Raw genomic sequence first — 22269 nt, forward strand, 5'->3', positions numbered from 1 at the left:
GTTCTTCAAAGCACCTCCATAATGTCGCTGCTCACATTAACCCCTCATTATAGCAATACTGTCTATGACACCAGTCCATGTTGGAGGGAGGGCATTGACAGTGGTGGGTCATATGTGGGTTGTCAGATGAAAGGGAGACTGTGGCTATTTGTTCGCTTTAGGCAGAATTGAGTCGGTGTAGCTGCAGGAGGCAGTGGTGGAAAGAGTTCAAGTAAAGATACTTTAATAGAAAAGGATTCAAGTAAAAATTCCAGTCACCCAGTAAAATACTGTCACGTTCTGACCATAGTTCTTGTGTGTTTTCCTTGTTTTAGTGTTGGTCAGGACGTGAGCTGGGTGGGCATTCTATGTTGTGTGTCTAGTTTCTCTGTTTCTGTGTTTGGTCTGATGTGGTTCTCAATCAGAGGCAGGTGTTAGTCATTGTCTCTGATTGGGAACCATATTTGGGTAGCCTGTTTTGTGTTGGGTTTTGTGGGTGATTGTTTCCTGTCTCTGTGTTTTGCACCAGTTAGGACTGTTTCGGTTTTGCCACGGTTTCTTGTTTTGTATATGTATATTGTTCACGTTATCGTCTTTATTAAAGATGTTCAACTATAACCATGCTGCATTTTGGTCCTCCTCTCCTTCCCAGGAAGAAAACCGTAACAAATACTTTGAGTGAAAGTCTAAAAGTATTTGTTTTTAAATTTACTTAAGTACGAAAAGTAAATACAATTTGTTTGTAGGTGACCAAATACTTATTTTCCACCATGATTTGCAAATAAATTCATAAAAAATCCTACAATGTGATTTTCTGGATTTTCTTTCTCATTTTGTCTGTGGAAGTTGAAGTGTACCTATGATGAAAATTACAGGCCTCTCTCATCTTCTTAAGTGGGAGAACTTGCACAATTGGTGGCTGACTAAATACTGTTTTGCCCCACTGTACTTAAGTATCAAAAGTAAAAGGATGAATCATTTCAAACCAGACAGATAGCCCGGGGCACACTAACACTCAGTCCTAATTTACAAACAAAGCATTTGTGTTTAGTGAGTCCGCCAGATCAGAGTCAGCAGGGAAGAGCAGGGATGTTCTTTTGATAAGTGTGAATTGAATTGGACCATTTTCCTGTCCTGCTAAACTTTCAAAATGTAATGATTGCTTTTGGGTGTCAGGGAAAATGTACTGAGTAAAACGTACATTATTTTCTTTATCAACATAGTGAAATAAAATGAAAAGTAGTCAAAAATATAAATACTAAAGTAAGGTACAGATACCCCCAAAAAGTATTTGCAGCAGAAGGGTACGTCTCTGTAGGTGGGTGCACCCACTGCATCAAGACGTTCCTCCAGCATTTATATGACTTATATATTCACACATGCATTTAGAACTCCTATGCAAAAAAAAAAAATATATATATATATATATATATATATAATAAACATCTGTTAAATCTGCTCACATTAACCCCTCATTATAGCAATACTGTCTATGACACCAGTCCATGTTGGAGGGAGGGCATTGACAGTGGTGGGTCATATGTGGGTTGTCAGATGAAAGGGAGACTGTGGCTATTTGTTCGCTTTAGGCAGAATTGAGTCGGTGTAGCTGCAGGAGGCAGTGGTGGAAAGAGTTCAAGTAAAGATACTTTAATAGAAAAGGATTCAAGTAAAAATTCCAGTCACCCAGTAAAATACTGTCACGTTCTGACCATAGTTCTTGTGTGTTTTCCTTGTTTTAGTGTTGGTCAGGACGTGAGCTGGGTGGGCATTCTATGTTGTGTGTCTAGTTTCTCTGTTTCTGTGTTTGGTCTGATGTGGTTCTCAATCAGAGGCAGGTGTTAGTCATTGTCTCTGATTGGGAACCATATTTGGGTAGCCTGTTTTGTGTTGGGTTTTGTGGGTGATTGTTTCCTGTCTCTGTGTTTTGCACCAGTTAGGACTGTTTCGGTTTTGCCACGGTTTCTTGTTTTGTATATGTATATTGTTCACGTTATCGTCTTTATTAAAGATGTTCAACTATAACCATGCTGCATTTTGGTCCTCCTCTCCTTCCCAGGAAGAAAACCGTAACAAATACTTTGAGTGAAAGTCTAAACCAGACAGATAGCCCGGGGCACACTAACACTCAGTCCTACTTTACATATATATATATATATAATAAACATCTGTTAAATCTGCAATCAAATTCTACAGATGTAGGATCTTAATTTGATCACTATTTTGTTCTTGAACAAGAAATGCAAACTTGTAGTGTATTTGAGGTTTACAAAGGCTTCAACAGTTTGTCATTTTCACTTTCAAAATGTCAGACTTGATTTGCCCTAACGAAAAATGTATCAACCCCTAAAAAGCATGTGCATTAATTATAATCCATGTAATAATTTGCATTTCCTGTTGATGCAGGATTATTTTCCTGCTGTCGCAAACTGCCTCAAATTCAGATCCTACATCTGTATAGTAACCATGCCGACAAGAACACTGGTAGTCATTTTACAACCATTTTCTTTCCAACACCAGAGACGAGGTCCCTTAAGAAATATTGAATCTGATCTGTGTTTAAGGTCACATCATATTGTATTTGCCCTGCACATTTTCTGGAAATGAATGAAGAGAAAGTGAAGAGGCGGAGGAGGAGGAGAGAGGGAGGAAGGGGAGGAGAAGGCCAAATATCACAATCAACTGCCATAACCAGCACGATCCCTGAAGAATATTCCCCCATTTTACAACGGAGGGAGGGAGGCCCTGAACGGTGCCAAAAACGTTGACTCACTCAAGTGTTACTCTTTTTCCATTATGAAATGGAGGGATAGATGGGGGGGGAAAGATGAAAGAGAATAGCTTAATTCCCATTTCCTCCTCTGGTTCAGGCCCATTCATCTGGATGGCCTATTGATCTCCATTTTACCAGCCCATTTCCCTGAACGCCTCCGCCTGTGTTTCTCGGTTTCACTGCAGCCCGCCCATACGTAACTGTGCCGCTAGCTAAATAAACGAGGAGAATATTGTACTGTGTGGGTATACAGCAAGCAATTCCAGTCCAGCATCTGGCCTGTATGACTAGGCTGAAAACAACCATCAACACTGTCCAAGGGAAAAGGCAAACAATGCTATTGCATTTCCTTAAATTGAATATTTACCCATTTCCTGTGTATTGCTGTGCAGAAGCTAAGTGAAATTCTGAGAAGAACTCGGTTGTACTTAACAGTCACAGAGTAGAGGAGCTCTTTCTCTCACTCTTATTTCGAGGCTGTATGAGGAGCGAGAGCGGACTTGATGGGCGCAGATACTGTAGACACAGCGAAACCACACACATACAAACAATCCTAGACTACACACCCCATACACTGGTGAAGGAGGAGAAGAGACCAAACGCCAGTGGCCCTATCTCGAACCAGTGGCTTTTAGCAGCCCGGTAGAGAGGGGCCCATTTTTAGTTCCGTAACACTGCCATTTAGTGTGTAAGAGATGGGTATTCTCTCTCTCTCTGGGTCGAGCCCAAGTGTAATCTCTCCATGTGTCACATGGCCAGGCAAAGGGATACCGGTCCATGGCATTTCACATTTTCCAAAAAGTACACAGGAAGGGCACACACACAAAGAGTAGCTCACCTTTCCCCACATTGGAAAGACTAGGGAAAAAGATGGCAAAAAGTGCTTTCCTATATTATGAAGACAATGCATAAGAAACGGGGGCAAAAAGAAACAGAAGAACAAGAAATGAAGAAGTGGCAAAGCCTTGACTGACTGAAGGCAGGCTGTCTTCTTTCGTCTTGAACCACGGACAGACAAATCTGGTTATGGACGTGACGTGACAAGGAGTGTCAGGCAGAAAATAGGAAAGTGTCAGGGCCCCTCAAAGCGCTCGCAAAATAGACGTGCACACGCCAAGCCACTCAAAATATGCTTTAAGGATTTGCCTCGCGCCTCGCCAGACAAAAGACGACCAATTTAGGCCTGTCCTGTTGTGAAGGCTGCGTCACCCTCTTAAGAGCACAGACACCCTTTTGATGGCTACATTTCAATGGAGTTGCACAAGAACATAAAAGCATAGCTGTAATGGCCTCTGATGCTTTATGTTCTACTTAATAGCTACACTGATTGCTTCTTTGATGATATTTTCAATCATTCAAAGACAGTAAAAGTACATATGAAATTGCATACTGAATTGTACCTCCTTTTAGAGAGTATATAATATCCCATGTTGGTTAGATGAGAGGATGTTAGAGTGGGCACCGGATAATGCACAGATCATTTTGATAGAGCAACGTCATTTCTGTGTGTGAACCGTGTTGGATAAGAACAGAGTTAAGTGAAAGTCCTTGTGTGACTTACTGAACTCTGGTTTACTTGAATGAGTGTGTCATGGACGTTATGTGTGGGTATTGTTTGGGACAATGTCCACCGTAGCTTAATCAAGGCTTGTCTAGCATTCATCTAAAAGACCATGGAGTTGTATTGCGAACACTACCAGACACTATTATAAATGGTTGAATATGACCTATACGATCATATTTAATACACGACCTGATCAAAAGTATGTGGACACCTGCTTGTCGAACATCTCATTCCAAAGATCATGGAAATGAATATGGAGTTTGTCCCCCCTTTGCTGCTGGAACAGCCTCCACTATTCAGGGAAGGCTTTCCACGAGATGACTAGCTACCATTCAGTCCTAAGAGCATTAGTGTTGTCGGGCAATGATGTTGGGCGATTAAGCCTGGCTTGCAGTTGGCGCTCCAATTCATCCCAAAAGTGTTCGATTGGGTTGAGGTCAGGGATGTGTGCAGGCCAGTCAAGCTCTTCCACACCAATCTCGACAAACCATGTCTGTATGGACCTTGGTTCTGTGCACGGGGGCAATGTCATTCTGAAACAGGAAAGGGCCTTCATCAAATTGCTACAAAGTTGGAAGTGGAACTGAATTGTCTAGAATATCATTGTGTGCTGTGGCGTTAAGATTTCTCTTCACTGGAACTAAGGGGCTTAGCTCAAACCATGAAAAACAGCCACAGACCATTATTCTTCCTCCACCAAACCAAACAGCACTATGCATTGTGGCAGGTAGCGTTCTTCTGGCATCAGTCAAATTAGTCCGTCGGACTGCCAGATGGTAAAGCAAGATTCATCACTCCAGAGAATGCATTTTCACTACTCAAGAGTCCAATGGCAGCAGGCTTTACACCACTCCAGCCGACAATTGGCATTGTGCATGGTGATCTTAGGCTTGTGTGCGGCTGCTCGGCCATGGAAACCCATTTCCTGAAGCTCCCGACGAACAGTTATTGTAATGACGTTGCTTCCAGAGGCAGTTTGGAACTCTGAAGTGAGTGTTGCAACTGAGAACCGACAATTTTTACGCGCTTCGTGCTTCAGCACTCGGTGGTCCCATTCAGTGAGCATGTGTGGCGTACCACTTCGCAGCTGAGCCGTTGTTGCTCCTAGACGTTTCCACATCATAATAACAGCACTTACAGTTGACCGGGGCAGCTCTAGCAGGGCAGAAATTTGATGAACTGACTTGTTGGAAAGGTGTCATCCTATGACGGTGCCACGTTGAAAGTCACTGATCTCATCATTAAGGCCATTCTACAGCTAATGTTTAGGGTCACATAGAAATGTCCTTGTTTTTTAAAGAAAAGCCAATTTTCTGTCCATTAAAATAACATTAAATTGATCAGAAATACATTGTAGACATTGTTAATGTTGTAAATGACTATTGTAGCTGGAAACTGACAATTTTTTTATGGAATATCAACATAGACATTCAGATGCCCATTATCAGCAACCATCACTCCTTTGTTCCAATGGCACGTATTGTTAACTAATCCAAGTTTATAATTTTAAAAGTCTAATGGATCATTCGAAAACCCTTTTGTAATTATGTTAGCACAGCTGAAAACTGTTGTCCTGATTAAAGAAGCAGTAAAACTGGCCTTCTTTAGACTAGCTGAGTATCTGGTGCATCAGCATTTGTGGGTTTGATTACAGGCTCAAAATGACCAGAAACAAAGACATTTCTTCTGAAACTAGTCAGTCTATTCTTGTTCTGAGAAATGAAGGCTATTCCATGTGAGAAATTGCCATGAAACTGAAGATCTCGTACTGAAGATCTCGTACAACACTGTGTACTACTCCCTTCACAGAACAGCACAAACTGTCTCTTACCAGAATAGAAAGAGGAGTGGGAGGCTCCGGTGCACAACTGAGCAAGAGGACAAGTACATTAGAATGTCTCGTTTGAGAAACAGACGCCTCACAAGTCCTCAACTGGCAGCTTCATTAAATAGTACCCACATAACACCAGTCTCAATGTCAACAGTGAAAAGGCGACTCCAGAATACTATCCTTCTAGGCAGTCTGTGTTTGCCCATCTTCATCTTTTCTTTTTATTAGCCAGTCTGAGATATGGCTTTTTCTTTGTAACTCTGCCTAGAAGGCCATTTTGAGGCTATAATCGAACCTACAAATGCTGATGCTCCAGATACTCAACTAGTCTATATATATATAGTGTACTTAGGCTACACGTCATATTCCACATACCTAATATTGTGCTCCATCAGATAGCATTTTTGCATTTTTGCATGTTGCGTTTATATTTTTGTTCAGTATATACACACACACATATATACACACACATACATACATACATACATACATACATACATACATACATACATACATACATACATACATACATACATACATACATACACACGAGGTCGCCCGATTATGATTTTTCAACGCTGATACCAATACCGATTATTGGAGGACCAAAAAAGCCGATACCGATTAATCGGCCGATTAAAAAAATGCATTTGTAATAATGACAATTACAACAATACTGAACGAACACTTATTTTAACTTAATATAATACATCAATAAAATCAATTGTGAATGAAACATGTTCAATTTGGTTTAAATAATGCAAAAACAAAGTGTAAAAGTGCAATATGTGCCATGTAAGAAAGCTAACGTTTAAGTTCCTTGCTCAGAACAAGAGAACATACGAAAGCTGGTGGTTTCTTTTAATATGAGTCTTCAATATTCCCAGGTAAAAAGTTTTAGGTTGTAGTTATTATAGGAATTATAGGACTATTTCTCTCTATACCAATTGTATTTCATTAACCTTTGACTATTGGATGTTCTTATAGGCACTTTAGTATTGCCAGTGTAACAGTATAGCTTCCGTGCCTCTCCTCGCTCCTCCCTGGGCTCGAACCAGGAACACAACGACAACAGCCACCCTCGAAGCAGCGTTACCCATGCAGAGCAAGGGGAACAACCACTCCAAGTCTCAGAGCGAGTGACGTTTGAAACGCTATTAGCACGCACCCCGCTAACTAGCTAGCCATTTCACATCGGTTACACCAGCCGAATCTCAGGAGTTGATAGGCTTGAAGTCATAAATAGCTCAATGCTTGACGCACAACGAAGAGCTGCTGGCAAAACGCACGAAAGTGCTGTTTGAATTAATGCTTACAAGCCTGCTGCTGCCTACCACCGCTCAGTCAGACTGCTCTATCAAATCAGAGACTTACTTATAACATAATAACACACAGAAATACGAGCCTTAGGTCATTAATATGGTAGAGTCCGGAAACTATCATCTCGAAAACAAGACGTTTATTCTTTCAGTGAAATACGGAACCGTTCCGTATTTTATCTAAGGAGTGGCATCCATGAGTCTAAATATTCCTGTTACATAGCACAACCTTCAATGTTATTCTGTCACATTAGGCGGCCCAAACTGTTGCATATACACTGACTCTGCCTGCAATGAACGCAAGAGAAGTGACACAATTTCACCTGGTTAATATTGCCTGCTTACCTGGATTTCTTTTGGCTAAATATGCAGGTTTAAAAATATATACTTCGGTATATTGATTTTAAGGAAGGCATTGATGTTCATGGTTAGGTACACATTGGAGCAACGATACGCACCGCATCGATTATATGCAACGCAGGACACACTAGATAAACTAGTAATATCATCAACCATGTGTAGTTAACTAGTGATTATGATTGATTGATTGATTGTTTTTTTAAGATAAGTTTAATGCTAGCTAGCAACTTACCTTGCCTTACTGCATTTGCGTAACAGGCAGTCTCCTCGTGGAGTGCAATGAGAGGCAGATGGTTAGAGCGTTGGACAGGTTAACTAAGGTTGCAAGATTGAATCCCCCGAGCTGACAAGGTGAAAATCTGTCGTTCTGCCCCTGAACGAGGCAGTTAACCCACCGTTCCTAGGCCGTCATTGAAAATAAGAATGTGTTCTTAACTGACTTGCCTAGTTAAATAAAGATTAAATAAAGGTGTTATTTATTTATTTTTATAATTTTTATAATTTATAATTTATATATATTTATTTTTATAATACCGATTTCCGATTGTTATGAAAACTTGAAATCGGCCCTAATTAATCGGCCATTCCGATTAATCGGTCGACCTCTAATACATACATACATACACGCACACACACACACACACACACACACACACACACACACACACACACACACACACACACACACACACACACACACACACACACACACACACACACACACACACACATAGACCAGACTCTGACATTGCTCATTCTGATACGGCTCATTCTGCATTTTTTACTTTCTTAAAAACATTTTGTATTATATGTGTACAGACTTGTATTGCTAGATGTTACTGCACTGTCGGAGCTAAATAACACAAGCGTTTCACTGCACATGCAATAACATCCGCAAATCTGTGTACGAGACCAATAAACTTTGATTTGATTTAGACTCAGATTGAGAACCACCTCCTCTCCTCTCTCCTGAAGTGCTGTCTGCCCCGTCCAGATTGCCTCCTTCAACTCAATAAAGGAGAAATCCACATCCCCCTATAGAGGCGTCCCTCTTAAGCCTCTTAGCAACAACCGAAGAGTTTATCTGCTAGACCAGAGAGGGAACGAAGGAGAGAGGGAGGTAGGGAGGAAAGAAAAGGGAAAGGCAACATATTGGGAGAGCAAAATGTGAAGAAAGGGTAGGAATATAGATAGACGAGAGGGGGGGAACACTGGAAGATAAATGAAATTGGAACAGAGTGTGAGTGAGTGAGTGAGTGAGTGAGTGAGTGAGTGAGTGAGTGAGTGAGTGAGTGAGTGAGTGAGTGAGAATGAATTACGGGTTTTGTATTCCTGACGGGGCATAAATTAAATGAGGGAAGACGGCAAAATGAAAGACAAAGCAATATCAACTCCAAATGCCCAATAACCCCTGGTCCTCAGGGAGATACTTAAAGACCATGTGCATTTTTTCCCCTTTCACTTCAAAACCACCAAAACACGACGAATGATGCGCAACAAATTTCCATTTGAATACACTCAGGGGAGGGGAGACTTGGGGATTGAAACGAAATCCCTCCAAAAGCAGAGCCAATTCAAGCAGAGCATTTCCATTGTCTTAAATAGCTGGAAGTGTATGTATAGGGAATAGCACAAATACTATTTGAGAACAGTTAGAATCACATAATTAACACCTTCAGGAAATCATGGCAAATTGGAGAAAGATTGAGGTGTTATGCACTATTCTTTAATTGAATTTCTAGGGTATTAATCACTTTGTTTCGATTAAATGTGTCACCTGCTTCCATTATCACTATTTGCACGTGAACAAGATGAAGTACCTGAGATAGATGTAGCCTATAATGTATTCCTATGATACTGATCCAACAGGCAGGCACACACATGACCGGCGGCCATCTTAGCACAGGGTGGGCATCCGTCTGAGTGGCAAGGCTGCTGGACCGAGAGCCAGTGAACCCAACTCCTATTCAACATCAACTGGATCTGGGGACAATATACAATTCATGGACCTTGAACTGCCAAAGTCACAATTCATGGGCATCATAATGTAGCGTTCAAGGCCACACGCACACACACACACACACACGTTGAAATGGTCACATTTAGAATTGCTGCTCAAAAGTAGAATGCCAACTCCTCAGCCTTTTGACTGTGTTACCACAAAAGCAGAGTCTGTGTGTGTGTGTGCCTGTGTGTGTGAAGGGGGAATTAGGCGCCTGTGAGAATGGGCATGGGTTTACTTTGCTCTTCCAGGACAACAGCACTGTTAATCTCAAGGCAGCATCTGGGGTAGTCGATGGAGGGTAAAGAGTAGCACATCAATGCCTCCCTCCAAAAGGCTCTGCAGCAATTCAGCGGTACAGCGGGACGCCATTCAGGTCTAATTCTCCTGCTCTTTTCCGAGGCGGAGGGAGAGATACTGTCTGTAACTGGGTTTGTTGGCTTTAATTGTTTTCAAATCCTTCTAAATGAAAGCAGCCTGGCGAAATGACAATGTAAGAAAACCAATATCACTGTAGGGAACAAAGGGAATGTGCCATAAACAAGATGAAAAGGATGTAAGCGTCTTGGTAGGCTTTTCAGATTAGACAGAGTAGAAGAATGGTGGTGGTAATCATACTGGACCGTCATGTTGATACGGTACATGATACAGTATCATCATTTTACTGTTGTTTGAATCAACCGTTTTGAGATGCAGTCAATAGCACCCATAAAACCTCAAGCTATTTTTTCCCATTTTAGAAACACTTAAAATAGGGGCTGTGTTTTGTGTAGGCTTACCCCAGCGTGGTGTTTTGATAACCGTGTAAATCTCTCTAGGACAAGGTGACTTTTGTCAATATATTCACCTGTATTTACTCCCAAAATAAATAAAATGCTAATTAGCTGCTAATGTAACTACATATGCCATGAAGATAAAGGTAAGAATCTCTGGATTAACTATATAATGTTAGCTAAATGTAGTAATGAATACATAGGCTACATTTTGTTAAATTGACAATTCTGTGAACTGTTCTAAATTGACACAATACCTGTTAGCAAAAGGTAGAGACAACGTGCAGGAGTTTTGTATGATGTCTACTTAGATGCTAATTAGCATTTTAGAATCTGAGTAACGAGAGCCGAATATATTGTCAAAAGTCACGCTGTCCTAGAGAGATTTATATGGGTATCAAAATGTCACGCCAGCAAAAGCCTACACGAAACACAGCCCTTATTTGAAGTGTTTCTAAAATCCCCTACTGGAAAAATTAATGGTGGAAAAACAATTGGAACCGTTTCCCTGTTTGACAGCTAGGTTTTATGGGTATTATGACACCTCCACTGTGGGGCTCTATACCGTGTCATACTCATAAAGACATTCCTCTTTCTCTGTACTCCAAGCACTGAGATTAAATTTGTCATCTTTAGCTTTAATAAATACTTTACTGGATAGACAAAGCTTCAACTCATAGGTAGCTTGGGGGAAAAAAAAGTTGGAATATAAATACATGTAAATATATAATCTTGGACAAGACATAATTCTCAGAAAATTTGAACAACACTAATATTCAAATGTAGGTTAATGCCCTTCTGACATCAGTACCTTAATATTCTCTTGTGTACTGTGTTTACGTCACTGTACCCTCACGGTAGACATATCTAGGAAACATTGGAGTTTCTGTCCAATTTTTATATATTTTCTCTGCAATAAGTACAAAATCCATAATCTGGTTTGGATCATCCAGACTGATCTCCCATAACTACAGTACAGTCCCCACTCAACCTATAATCCCATATCTCCACCAAACATCAAACTCCTATTTTGTTGCTGCATTTATTTTTCTCCCAAAGCTTATAGATTAACTCTGGGCCTGGATGTCCCAGAAAATAAAATATCATTAGCTTTAATCAAATTGATTAAGATCAGATAGAGTATTGGGATCCGCTTGGCACGTTCCTCAGCTCCAAACAGATAACTGGGGAACTTGTCTCTACAATTTCATCCTAGCTGTGGATTTACTGTGATTCTGTATAACTTGAACGGTCTCTGTCTCAATGTGTGTTTGGCTTTGTCTGACAAATGGGCATACTATGGCAACAACAGAGATATATAAAAGCAGAAATGTAAATGTATACAGTTTCTTCAGCATGTCTGCTCTATATTACATATGAATGGTCTTCCTGAGGTGAATACCGGCCCACTTGTAATGGCAGGGTAGTGGGTTTGATTCCCAGGACCACGCATACAGTATCAGTCAAAGTTTGGACACACCTATTCATTCAATTTTTTTAAAAACGTTTTTTAAACTATTTTCTACATTGTAGAATAATAGTGAAGACATCAAAACAATGAAATAACACATATGGAATCATGTTGTGTCATTTTCCTGTTGAAAAATAAATGATAGTCCCACTAAGCGCAAACCAGATGGGATAGCGTGATGCTGCAGAATACTGTGATAGCCATGCTGGTTAAGTGTGCCTTGAATTCTAAATAAATTACTGACAGTGTCACCAGCAAAGCAACCCCAAACCATAACACCTCCTCCATGCTTCACGGTGGGAACCACACATGCGGAGATCATCCGTTAACGTACTACGCGTCTCAAAAAGACACGGCGGTTGGAACCAAAAATCTGCAATTTGGACTCATCAGACCAAAGGACAGATTTCCACCAGTCTAAAGTCCATTGCTTGTGTTTCTTGGCCCAAGCAAGTCTCTTCTTCTTATTGGTGTCCTTTAGTAGTGGTTTCTTTGCAGCAAATTGACCATGAAGCCCTGATTCACACAGTCTCCTCTGAACAGTTGAGATGTGAGATGTGTCTGTTACTTCAACTCTGTGAAGCATTTATTTGGGCTGCAATTTCTGAGGCTGGTAACGCTAATGAACTTTTCCTCTGCAGAAGAGGTAACTCTGGGTCTTCCTTTCCTGTGGCGGTCCTCATGAGTGCCAGTTTCATCATAGCGCTTGATGGTTTTTGCAACTGCACTTGAAGAAACTGAAGTTCTTGACATTTTCCAGATTGACTGACCTTCATGTCTTAAAGTAATGATGGACTGTCCTTTCTCTTTGCTTATTTGAGCTGTTCTTGCCATGATATGGACGTTGTCTCACAAATTAATTTTTAACAAGGCACACCTGTTCATTGAAATGCACCTCATGAAGCTGGTTGAGAGAATGCCAAGAGTGTGCAAAGCTGTCATCAAGGCAAAAGGTGGCTACTTTGAAGAATCTCAAATATAAAATACATTTTGATTTGTTAAACACTTTTTTGCCTTCTACATGATTCCATGTGTTATTTTATAGTCGTGATGTCTTCACTATTATTCTACAATGTAGAAAATAGTAAAAATAAAGAAAAACCCTGGAATGAGTAGGTGTGTCCAAACTTTTGAATGGTACAGTACGTCAAATGTATGCAGGCTTTGACTGTAATTCACTTCTGATAAAAGTGTCTGCTATATGACATATATATTATATTACTGTGACTTAAGTGTATATATACACAGGATGGTTTTTATTGAATTATTTCCGTAAGTGAGGTACTTCCTCTGCCAAACCCAGGAAAAGGTGGGTTGTGGGGGTTGGCTTAGCAGTGAAAACGGGTCAGTGTACACCGCAGATCATCAATCGTTGCCCCCACTGTCTGCCAGAGCAGCTGACCAACCAACCAACAGGGTTCCAGGGGCACCTCGGTCCCCCGGACTTTCAAGGTCTTCCTTTATCATCAATCTCCAGCAACCTTTGAATGCACAATCACTGTCACTAATTGGAGATAGTGGCGGACCACAGCAATAAAAATAGGACAAAAACGTAGGAGTGGATTCTGGCTTCCAGGCACGAATGAGACGATGAACCATTAGATATCTACCTAAAGTATCCGTGTCCTCCTCATACACAATACACATCTCTGAGGGTACTTACAGTATTCACTTCTTAATTAAAACACCATGACTTGGGAAAACACAAATACCCATTACTTGGGGTCAGAGTTCAGACTTTAGAATTTTAATGTGTACCTTATTACTGCTATTTGAAAAAGAAAACACTGGTAGCTCTGAACAAATAGACAACCCCGGAGCATTTTTTGGCATTAAAATCCCCACTGCTTGTGCAAATGCTTTGTAAACCCAGGGGTACTACAGCCACAAGCCTGCAGATTAGAATCACCTTTATATTAGCCAATAGCTTTGCATCTGGGACACACCTAGGACATCAGACAAGGGCAATTTTCAAATTGAAATCGCCCAAAAGCATCCATAATAAAAAAGTAAGCCAATTATCCCTAGACCAATACAAAATGTCTGCACGGCCCAAAACCTGTAAAAGAATATATATATATAACTCTAAGGAGCATGTGGAATGACAAGACCAAATTTAAAATCCCTACCCTGTGGCATTCCATTCCTAGCTAGTCTCTTAGCTGTAAAAACTCGGGACTGCTGTTCGCTTAATCACTGAAGTGGGACTATACTGTCTCTGTTGGCTATGATGTCTGATGAATGTTAATGGGTACCCAGGCCCCCCCATGGCCCTCTGGCTGGTTGGCTGGGCCCTCTGCTACTCTCCTGATTCCTCTCTGAGAGGCAGTTGTGGTGGGCAGAGCTCTGCCGTCCGCCCCCGGGGCCCTCGGGGAGCTGTGGTAGTCCCTCTGGGGCCGGGGCATGAAACAGACCGCCACACACCATGGCAGCATGGGTCAGCGCTCTGCTCCTCCGCATCAAGATCACCGACACACAAACACACAGCGAGGGAGCTGTCCGCCCCTTCCTAACCCCTTGCACGGTCAGAGAGCGGCCACACTAGAGTGAGGAGCCGTCAGGGCGCATCAGCCGGGAACATAGGAACGAACGGTCGCAGTCCCTCGTCGTCCACCCCCACCGCCACCCTGACATTTTTCCATCAAGGGCTTCAGCGCTTCCGACATGTGACCCAGTCGTCACGGGGCGGTTGCCGCCACGCCAAGCAGGCTTGCGCACACGCGCACACACACAGGAAGACAGGCTTGTGATCCTTGGATTTAAACGCAGTGGGAGAATGTCAGCATCAAACAGGGTCTGTTATACAGCCCTGCTCACTCTGTCTGCATATCAAACCCAGGTCACAAGAGTTCATGGGTTTATCGGCAACAACTGAGAAAAGACAACCTGAAACATGCACACGTTCTCTCTGATTCCGAGATACAGCAGTGGTATTAAAACAACTGCAGAAACTCCAATTCATGTTTTGGGGAAAAACTTTGAGCAGGGTGTGTTTCTATAGCGATTACCCTGCGAACTAACCCCGGCCCGGGAGAGGGGTAATCCATCACGCAGCGTTCCTGATAGGGGGAAACACGGCACCTCCCTCCACTTCCCCTTCCCCATCCCCGTCTCCCAAACCTCGCACTCACCGCATGCGGCGAGTCACGGTCGGATTAGGCTGCCTAGAGTCAAACGCGTCTGGAACGCTGTGTCTGGGGAGCATCGGTAAACGCTTTGCTGCACTACCTCTGTCTGACTGATCCGGTTTATGTTCCTTCATTTCACCCGGTACTGCTGAGGAAAAGACATGCAGGCCCAGACAGACAGGGAGCTAATGCTTATCTTCCTATACATATGTAGGATCTTGATTTGAACCAGTTTGCTACAGCAGGAAAATAATCCTACAGAAACAGGAAATGTAAGGTATTACGTGGATAATAATGTTTGGACATTTTTGAGAGGTAAATATATTTTTCCAACTTTACATTTGCATTTACATTACAAAGTTGCCCTGCAGCAGGGTGATCAAATTAATATCCTACATCTGTACGTTCAGCTGAGCTGTGAGCTGGCCTAGCAACAAGCTCCAGGGGATGATGTAGCCCCAAGGGGCCTGACTGGCAGCCCTGCCTCTTACCCTCTCTCCCTCACTGGAGACGATAGTGGAGGGAGCTGGAGGGGAACGAGAAACCCTTCCATCTCAACGTTTCATTAGCACCTGATGATATTCATATAGCACTCTCACTCCCAGGTTCAATCACTCATCACTTTCAGAAGTGCCAACCATTTCACATATAAGAGTACAAAGTACCTACTGAGAATCCATACGTATCGAGAGATCAAATAAAACAATCAAAAGACAGAAGAAAAGAAGGTGTCTTCGAGAAGAATAGGAAGTGTAACAGAGAAATCACAGCTTTGGTTCCATTTTTAAAGCAGCGTAATTTAGGCCCCCGGGAGTCACCATAACCGCAGTCCAACCACACTGACAATGCCCCTCCCAAGAAGGAGGCTACAACAGCATCGTAGAGCAACCGACGTTGGCATCCGACATGGACGCCAAAAATCATAGAAGAAGCCATCGTAGGTCTGTAGGAGCAAAACAGTAGCCTTACCTTCGACAGCATACTCTTCTGCTTTATAGAGGCCCAATGAGGACAGGAAGGAGAGAGAGGGAGAGAAAGAGAGAGAAAACACGTAGATTAGATAAAGAGCATCTGACATTATTCCAATGTGCAGATGAATGACATATCCTGATGTTATCCACTGTCACAGAAGAGGTCATTTGCAAGAAGAGAAAACACTATTTGATTTATAATGATCTATCCAGGTCAAATTAAATCCTATCTTCCCCCGTGACTTGAGTTATATTGCTTGAAAAAAAAAACTGCCGAAATGTGAGACTGGGAATCTGAGGCCCTCTTTCAGTGGGATCCATCCATTGTAAGACGATCAACTGCAAACACATGTCAAATATCACAGTAGGCTTAGGTCTGGTGATGGGAAATTTGATGCAATACCTTAACCACTCTGTTGCAAGAGCAGTGACCCCAGTTACAAGAACCTACCGAACGGAGGCATCTCTCTCCAGTTTCATCATCTAGAGAGAGAGAGTGAAAGAAGCCCCCCCCCCACCCCCCAGGCTACCATAGACTAGCTACTTTAATGTCAGTGTGGGGAAAAAACACACTGCTTATCTCAGATCGTCATCATGTATCCACTACAGTATCCACCACTACTTTATCCTTCCTGTTTGGCCCTGTCCGGGGGTGTCCTCGGATGGGGCCACAGTGTATTCTGACCCCTCCTGTCTCAGCCTCCAGTATTTATGCTGCAGTAGTTTATGTGTCGGGGGGCTAGGGTCAGTTTGTTATATCTGGAGTACTTCTCCTGTCCTATTCGGTGTCCTGTGTGAATCTAAGTGTGCGTTCTCTAATTCTCTCCTTCTCTCTTTCTTTCTCTCTCTCGGAGGACCTGAGCCCTAGGACCATGCCCCAGGACTACCTGACATGATGACTCCTTGCTGTCCCCAGTCCACCTGGCCGTGCTGCTGCTCCAGTCTCAACTGTTCTGACTTATTATTATACGACCATGCTGGTCATTTATGAACATTTGAACATCTTGGCCATGTTCTGTTATAATCTCCATCCGGCACAGCCAGAAGAGGACTGGCCACCCTACATAGCCTGGTTCCTCTCTAGGGTTCTTCCTAGGTTTTGGCCTTTCTAGGGAGTTTTTCCTAGCCACCGTGCTTCTACACCTGCATTGCTTGCTGTTTGGGGTTTTAGGCTGGGTTTCTGTACAGCACTTGAGATATCAGCTGATGTACAAAGGGCTATATAAATACATTTGATTTGATTTACAGATGCGTGCAAGGAGCCTCTAGCCTCCTACTGCATCAAACCCTATGGAGAGTTAAATATTGTCATACTTTACTTGAGACTGCTGTGCCCGGGCCTTAGCGACGGTTCATTATATCATAATCAACATCGTTTTTTTTTCTTCTGGTACATTGTGTGCTTGTGCTGTCATTTACTATTTATGTCAGTGCAGAACAGGGTAAGAGGTCAAACTGGAATAAGGAGTTGGGGAAATATCAAAACAAAAGTATAATCCACGTATTTCTCATGTATGTACTCCATGTATAGAGTATGGTAAGCCGACCAGAAAGTGCTGTTTACCGGCGCTTTTAGTATTCAGATTTCATGACGGCGGGCACGGTGGCCATTTAAGAATCTGCAATGCGCCATTCAGGCCCCAGCGTGGTCGCTCAGTGAGTGGCCTTCTGAAAACGAGGTCACTCACTGCTCGTCTCATTCACAAAGTACACGTTCCTCAAAAAAGGATTTCTTCTGCCTACATCTAGTATAATAATTGTGACCTGATCCAAACCAATGTTTTCAGTTAGTGGGCTTTCTTTGCTAGACACCAGCTGTCCGACACTGGCTTGATCTGTTCCACAATTTTGATACTGTAATGTATGCAGTGTTTCCTATCTACGCAGAGCTGCCTTTCTCAAATGCATCTTTGCTGTGTCATTCAATGATTGGCTGTACATGTATATTTCATTTTCCCAGACATAGGTCTTCTCATAGAATAATATTTCATATACATTGCGAACACAACAAAGAGCCTGGGTGGGTTGGCTGGCAACTCCAGCTTAAAAAGGCAATCGATGCGTGCGTTTGACACCGGAGCAGCCCTTAGACCTCCATCGCCTCACCCTATTGATTCTCCAATTAGAACACCCACAATGCCACTGCAATAGGCTGTAAAGCAGGAAGTCAACAGAGCAAACAAACCCAGACACGGCTAGCAGATCGAGAGCGAGGCATGATTACACATCAGAGATTAAGCCCGGGCCATAAGCTGTGAGGACCTTGTTTGTCAAATGTAATGATTGTTATGATCTCTGGACTTGGGTTCGGTCCTTCCTCCTTCTCTGCCCCTCACCCCCTCTTCTGCTCTCATCCCTCTGTTTTGGATGGTTCTTAGCCTTGACTAGACTATCTTTTAGAGACACACTCGGCGAGAGCCTCTGAGTCTGTGTTCAAAGCAGGCAGAGCATGAAAGAGACGGCTCCCTTTTTTTCGCGCCAAATCCACGATTCATTTCTCAAGTAATTATGGGGCCTGTCTAAAAATGTTCCTCAGAGATGGTTAATGTGGATTGTATCCCGCTGTCCAAAAGTGGATGGAGCAGCAAGCCTCAGTAGGCTTTATTTTTCAAAACGGCAGAGTTAACATTGCTTAGGGAATATCTGGGAATTTGATTTGGGAATGAAAGTGAAGGATCTGACAATAAAAGATGAAGATAGTCATACAAAAGCTCTTACTTTAGGAGGCTGTGTTCCCCCATTGAGAATAGTAAGGGATAAATAAAAAGCCAAGCAGAACATCATTCCTAACACGTCTGCACCGAATACAAATGCATTGTGAGTAGATAAGTCTATGCCCTTTAGGGATTGGACATTCCATTGGATTTTGACTCTATATACGAACATTACATTACAATTTTCAGGTTAGAGACTGTGAGATAGTGTATGTTTTTATGATACCGTTCCCACAACACCAGAGCTAGACGCTCTCTCTCCCCAGAGAGGCGATAGCATGCTCCCTCGAGAGGCCTTCCTTCCACCAAACGATTAAGATCATTAATTGACAACAAAAAAATGCTGTGTTTATGGTCTGTTTTATAGACTCAGGATGACTCGGTGGCTCTCTTGGGCTTTGGAACGAGACTAGAGAACTTGGGCTTGGGAAACGCCAAGCCGTACAGTATTTATGGAGAATAGAGCAGAAAAACCTACATTTCTCTGCATTTATCCCTTTTGTCTCATTGATATGTTCTGCTAGTCTTGACATAACCAATGCTGCTGTGCCTATATTACCGTGTGTCCCATTAGGTAATGGATACATACTAGCTCAAAGCATTCTGCTCCATTTGCTAATGCCTTGGAATGCTACTTCCTGATGTTGCACATTCACTTTCAGCCAGGGGTAAACACCAGACTGCTGCAACCTGATTGGCTGAATTAAAGAAATTAAAGAAAGTTGAGGAAGAAATGTAAGCTTTTGCAACATGAAAGGAAACATTTTAGGGTACGAACCGGTCGACAGGGGAAATTAGTGTATTGCCAGCTGTATACAATGCATTTGGACAGTAAGATGCCAGCCTTTTGGGCTTTCCTTTTTGATACTTAAATATGTAGTGCTTTATTTCTCCTCCACACTAGCTAAGTTTTCATCCAATTGGTGACAGATTTCCATGTGAATATTCGAAACATTCTATTCATAAAAGCATATGCACATTTTCCCACCCGTGTTTCCATCAAATTGACATGTTGCGGATAAAAGGCAGTGCATGATGATGTAGCGCACATCAAAATACCTTTTGCGGTTAAATTCCCATGAACCGAATAAAAAATGAAATGTGATTTGATTAAAAAAATACCAGTCAAAATGGGTTTCCATCGCATTTTCACCTCTACTGATAGTTTTCTCACTGGGGGAAAAAAAGTGTGTTATATAGGTTATATAGTGAGTGTGCCCCATCTGGTATTGGCAAGTGCGGTCTAGCCAACAGCGCAGTCTGCGCTCTGTTGCCTAGAGCACACGTATCACCTACATGATGAGATTATTATGGACAAAAGAGCAAGGTAACATTTTTTTTGTGTAACATCGATTATCAGGTCACCAGAAAAAGACACTCAATACTTATTGGACGGAACATCAAGCTCACGCACTTTCAACGAGTCGTAGTGGGAGGACCACACAACATGTCATCGTGTGACTCCAAGTTTACTTCAATATGACGGTTATTATATAAATATTTGCGCATAAAAGCATGTCCACTGACAATTCTCCATGATTCCTTTTACCGACACAAAAAGATCCCACCATGTCTAGCGTATTTTGTTTTGTCGACATTTGGAAAGTTCACCGAAAACATGAATGTTTCCATCAGGCAGTTAAAAAAATATGTGTATCCGACATGTACTTTACTCAAATAAAGATTGGATGAAAACCTGGTTACTAGCAGACATTTGAAATGGGTGAGTCAGAAGGGGACATGGCTAGAACAACAGAGCCCAGACTTGATTTGACAATAGGACTCAATTGAGATCTTTCTTTCTTTTTTCACTCCCCAAGCCAAATTAGTGTGTACAACACCACAAACAAACAAAAAACAAATGCAAAAGGCTAAATTAAATCAGAAAGCTAGACATTGGGCACAAAGTGAACAGAATTCAGAAGCAGGCTGTTAAAAAAGAAAATAAACGTCAGCCTAAGAGGGGGAAGTTAGATTTGTTTAACCTTTCTCCCAGAAGCTTTAGAGAAAAAAGAGAATTATGTCCTGCCTGGGTTAAATTTACTATGGAGAGTGGAATACGTCTGTAAGAAATGAGTTGACTCTCAATCCCTGTTCTTCTACTTTATACAGTATAGAAATCACACAATGAACAGGTGATGAAAGTCAAGAACCAAGTCATATAAGCATAGTTCTAGCTTAACAAAGTAATTGTTACCCAGAAGTACATTTGGCGTCACCAAGGCTGCATTTACACGGACAACCAAATTCGGATATCCTTTTTACTAATTAGTAGTTTGCCAATCGCATCAGACCTTTTCATGTCATATTTTCTTCTGAGCTGATTGGTTAAAAGACCAATTAGTGAAACAAATACAGTGGCAAGAAAAAGTATGTGAACCCTTCGGAGATATCTGGATTTCTGCATAAAGCAGACAAACAGTCTGCTTAAACTAATAACACACAAACAATTATACGTTTTCATGTCTTTACTGAACACAACATGTAAACATTCATAGTGCAGGGTGGGAAAGTATGTGTACCCTTGGATTTAATAACTGGTTGACCCTCCTTTAGCAGCAATAACCTCAACCAAACATTTTCTGTGGTTGTGGATCAGACCTGCACAGTCAGAAGGAATTTTGGACCATTCCTCTTTACAAAACTGCTTCAGTTCAGCAATATTCTTGGGATGTCTGGTGTGAACTGCTCTATTGAGGTCATGCCACAGCATCTCAATCGGGCTGAGGTCAGGACTCTGACTGGGCCACTCCAGAAGGCATATTTTCTTCTGTTGAAGTCATTCTGTTGTTGATTTACTTCTGTGTTTTGGGTCGTTGTCCTGATGCATCGCCCAACTTCTGTTGAGCTTCAATTGGTGGACAGATAGCCTAACACTCTCCTACAAAATGTCTTGATAAACTTGGGAATTCATTTTTCTGTTGATGATAGCAAGCTGTACAGGCACTGAGGCAGCAAAGCAGCCCCAAACCATGATGCTACCTCCACCATACTTTACAGTTGGGATGAGGTTTTGATGTTGGTGTGCCTTTTTTGCTCCTCACATAGTGTTGTGTGTTCCTTCCAAACAACGCAACTGTAGTTTCATTTGTCCACAGAATATTTTGCCAGTAGCGCTGTGGAACATCCAGGTGCACTTTTGCAAACATCAGATGTGCAGCAATGGTTTTTTTGGATAGCAGTGGCTTCTTCTGTGGTGTCCTCCAATGTATACCATTCTTGTTTGGTGTTTAACGTATTGTAGAGTCGTCAGCAGAGATGTTAGCATGTTCCAGATGATTTCTGTCTTCAGCTGACACTCTAGGAGTCTTCTTAACCTCATTTAGCATTCTGCGCTGTGCTCTTGCAGTCATCTTTTCAGGACGGTCACTCCTAGGGAGAGTA

General features: G+C 42.1%; 1 protein-coding gene across 5 annotated transcripts in view; it reads right to left on the reverse strand.

The window, feature by feature from the left end:
* nrxn2b (neurexin 2b) overlaps positions 1 to 22269 on the reverse strand; it is a 1016923-nt gene that overhangs the window by 815819 nt on the left and 178835 nt on the right. For all 5 annotated transcript variants that reach the window (XM_031792165.1, XM_031792164.1, XM_031792163.1 and 2 more), the window contains exon 3: positions 16170 to 16190. In XM_031792165.1, the coding sequence (XP_031648025.1) occupies positions 16170 to 16190 (21 nt within the window). The remainder of the gene's footprint in view (positions 1 to 16169; positions 16191 to 22269) is intronic.

The sequence above is a fragment of the Oncorhynchus kisutch genome, linkage group LG16 (assembly GCF_002021735.2).
Source record: "Oncorhynchus kisutch isolate 150728-3 linkage group LG16, Okis_V2, whole genome shotgun sequence".
NCBI classification, from domain to species: Eukaryota; Metazoa; Chordata; class Actinopteri; order Salmoniformes; family Salmonidae; genus Oncorhynchus; species Oncorhynchus kisutch.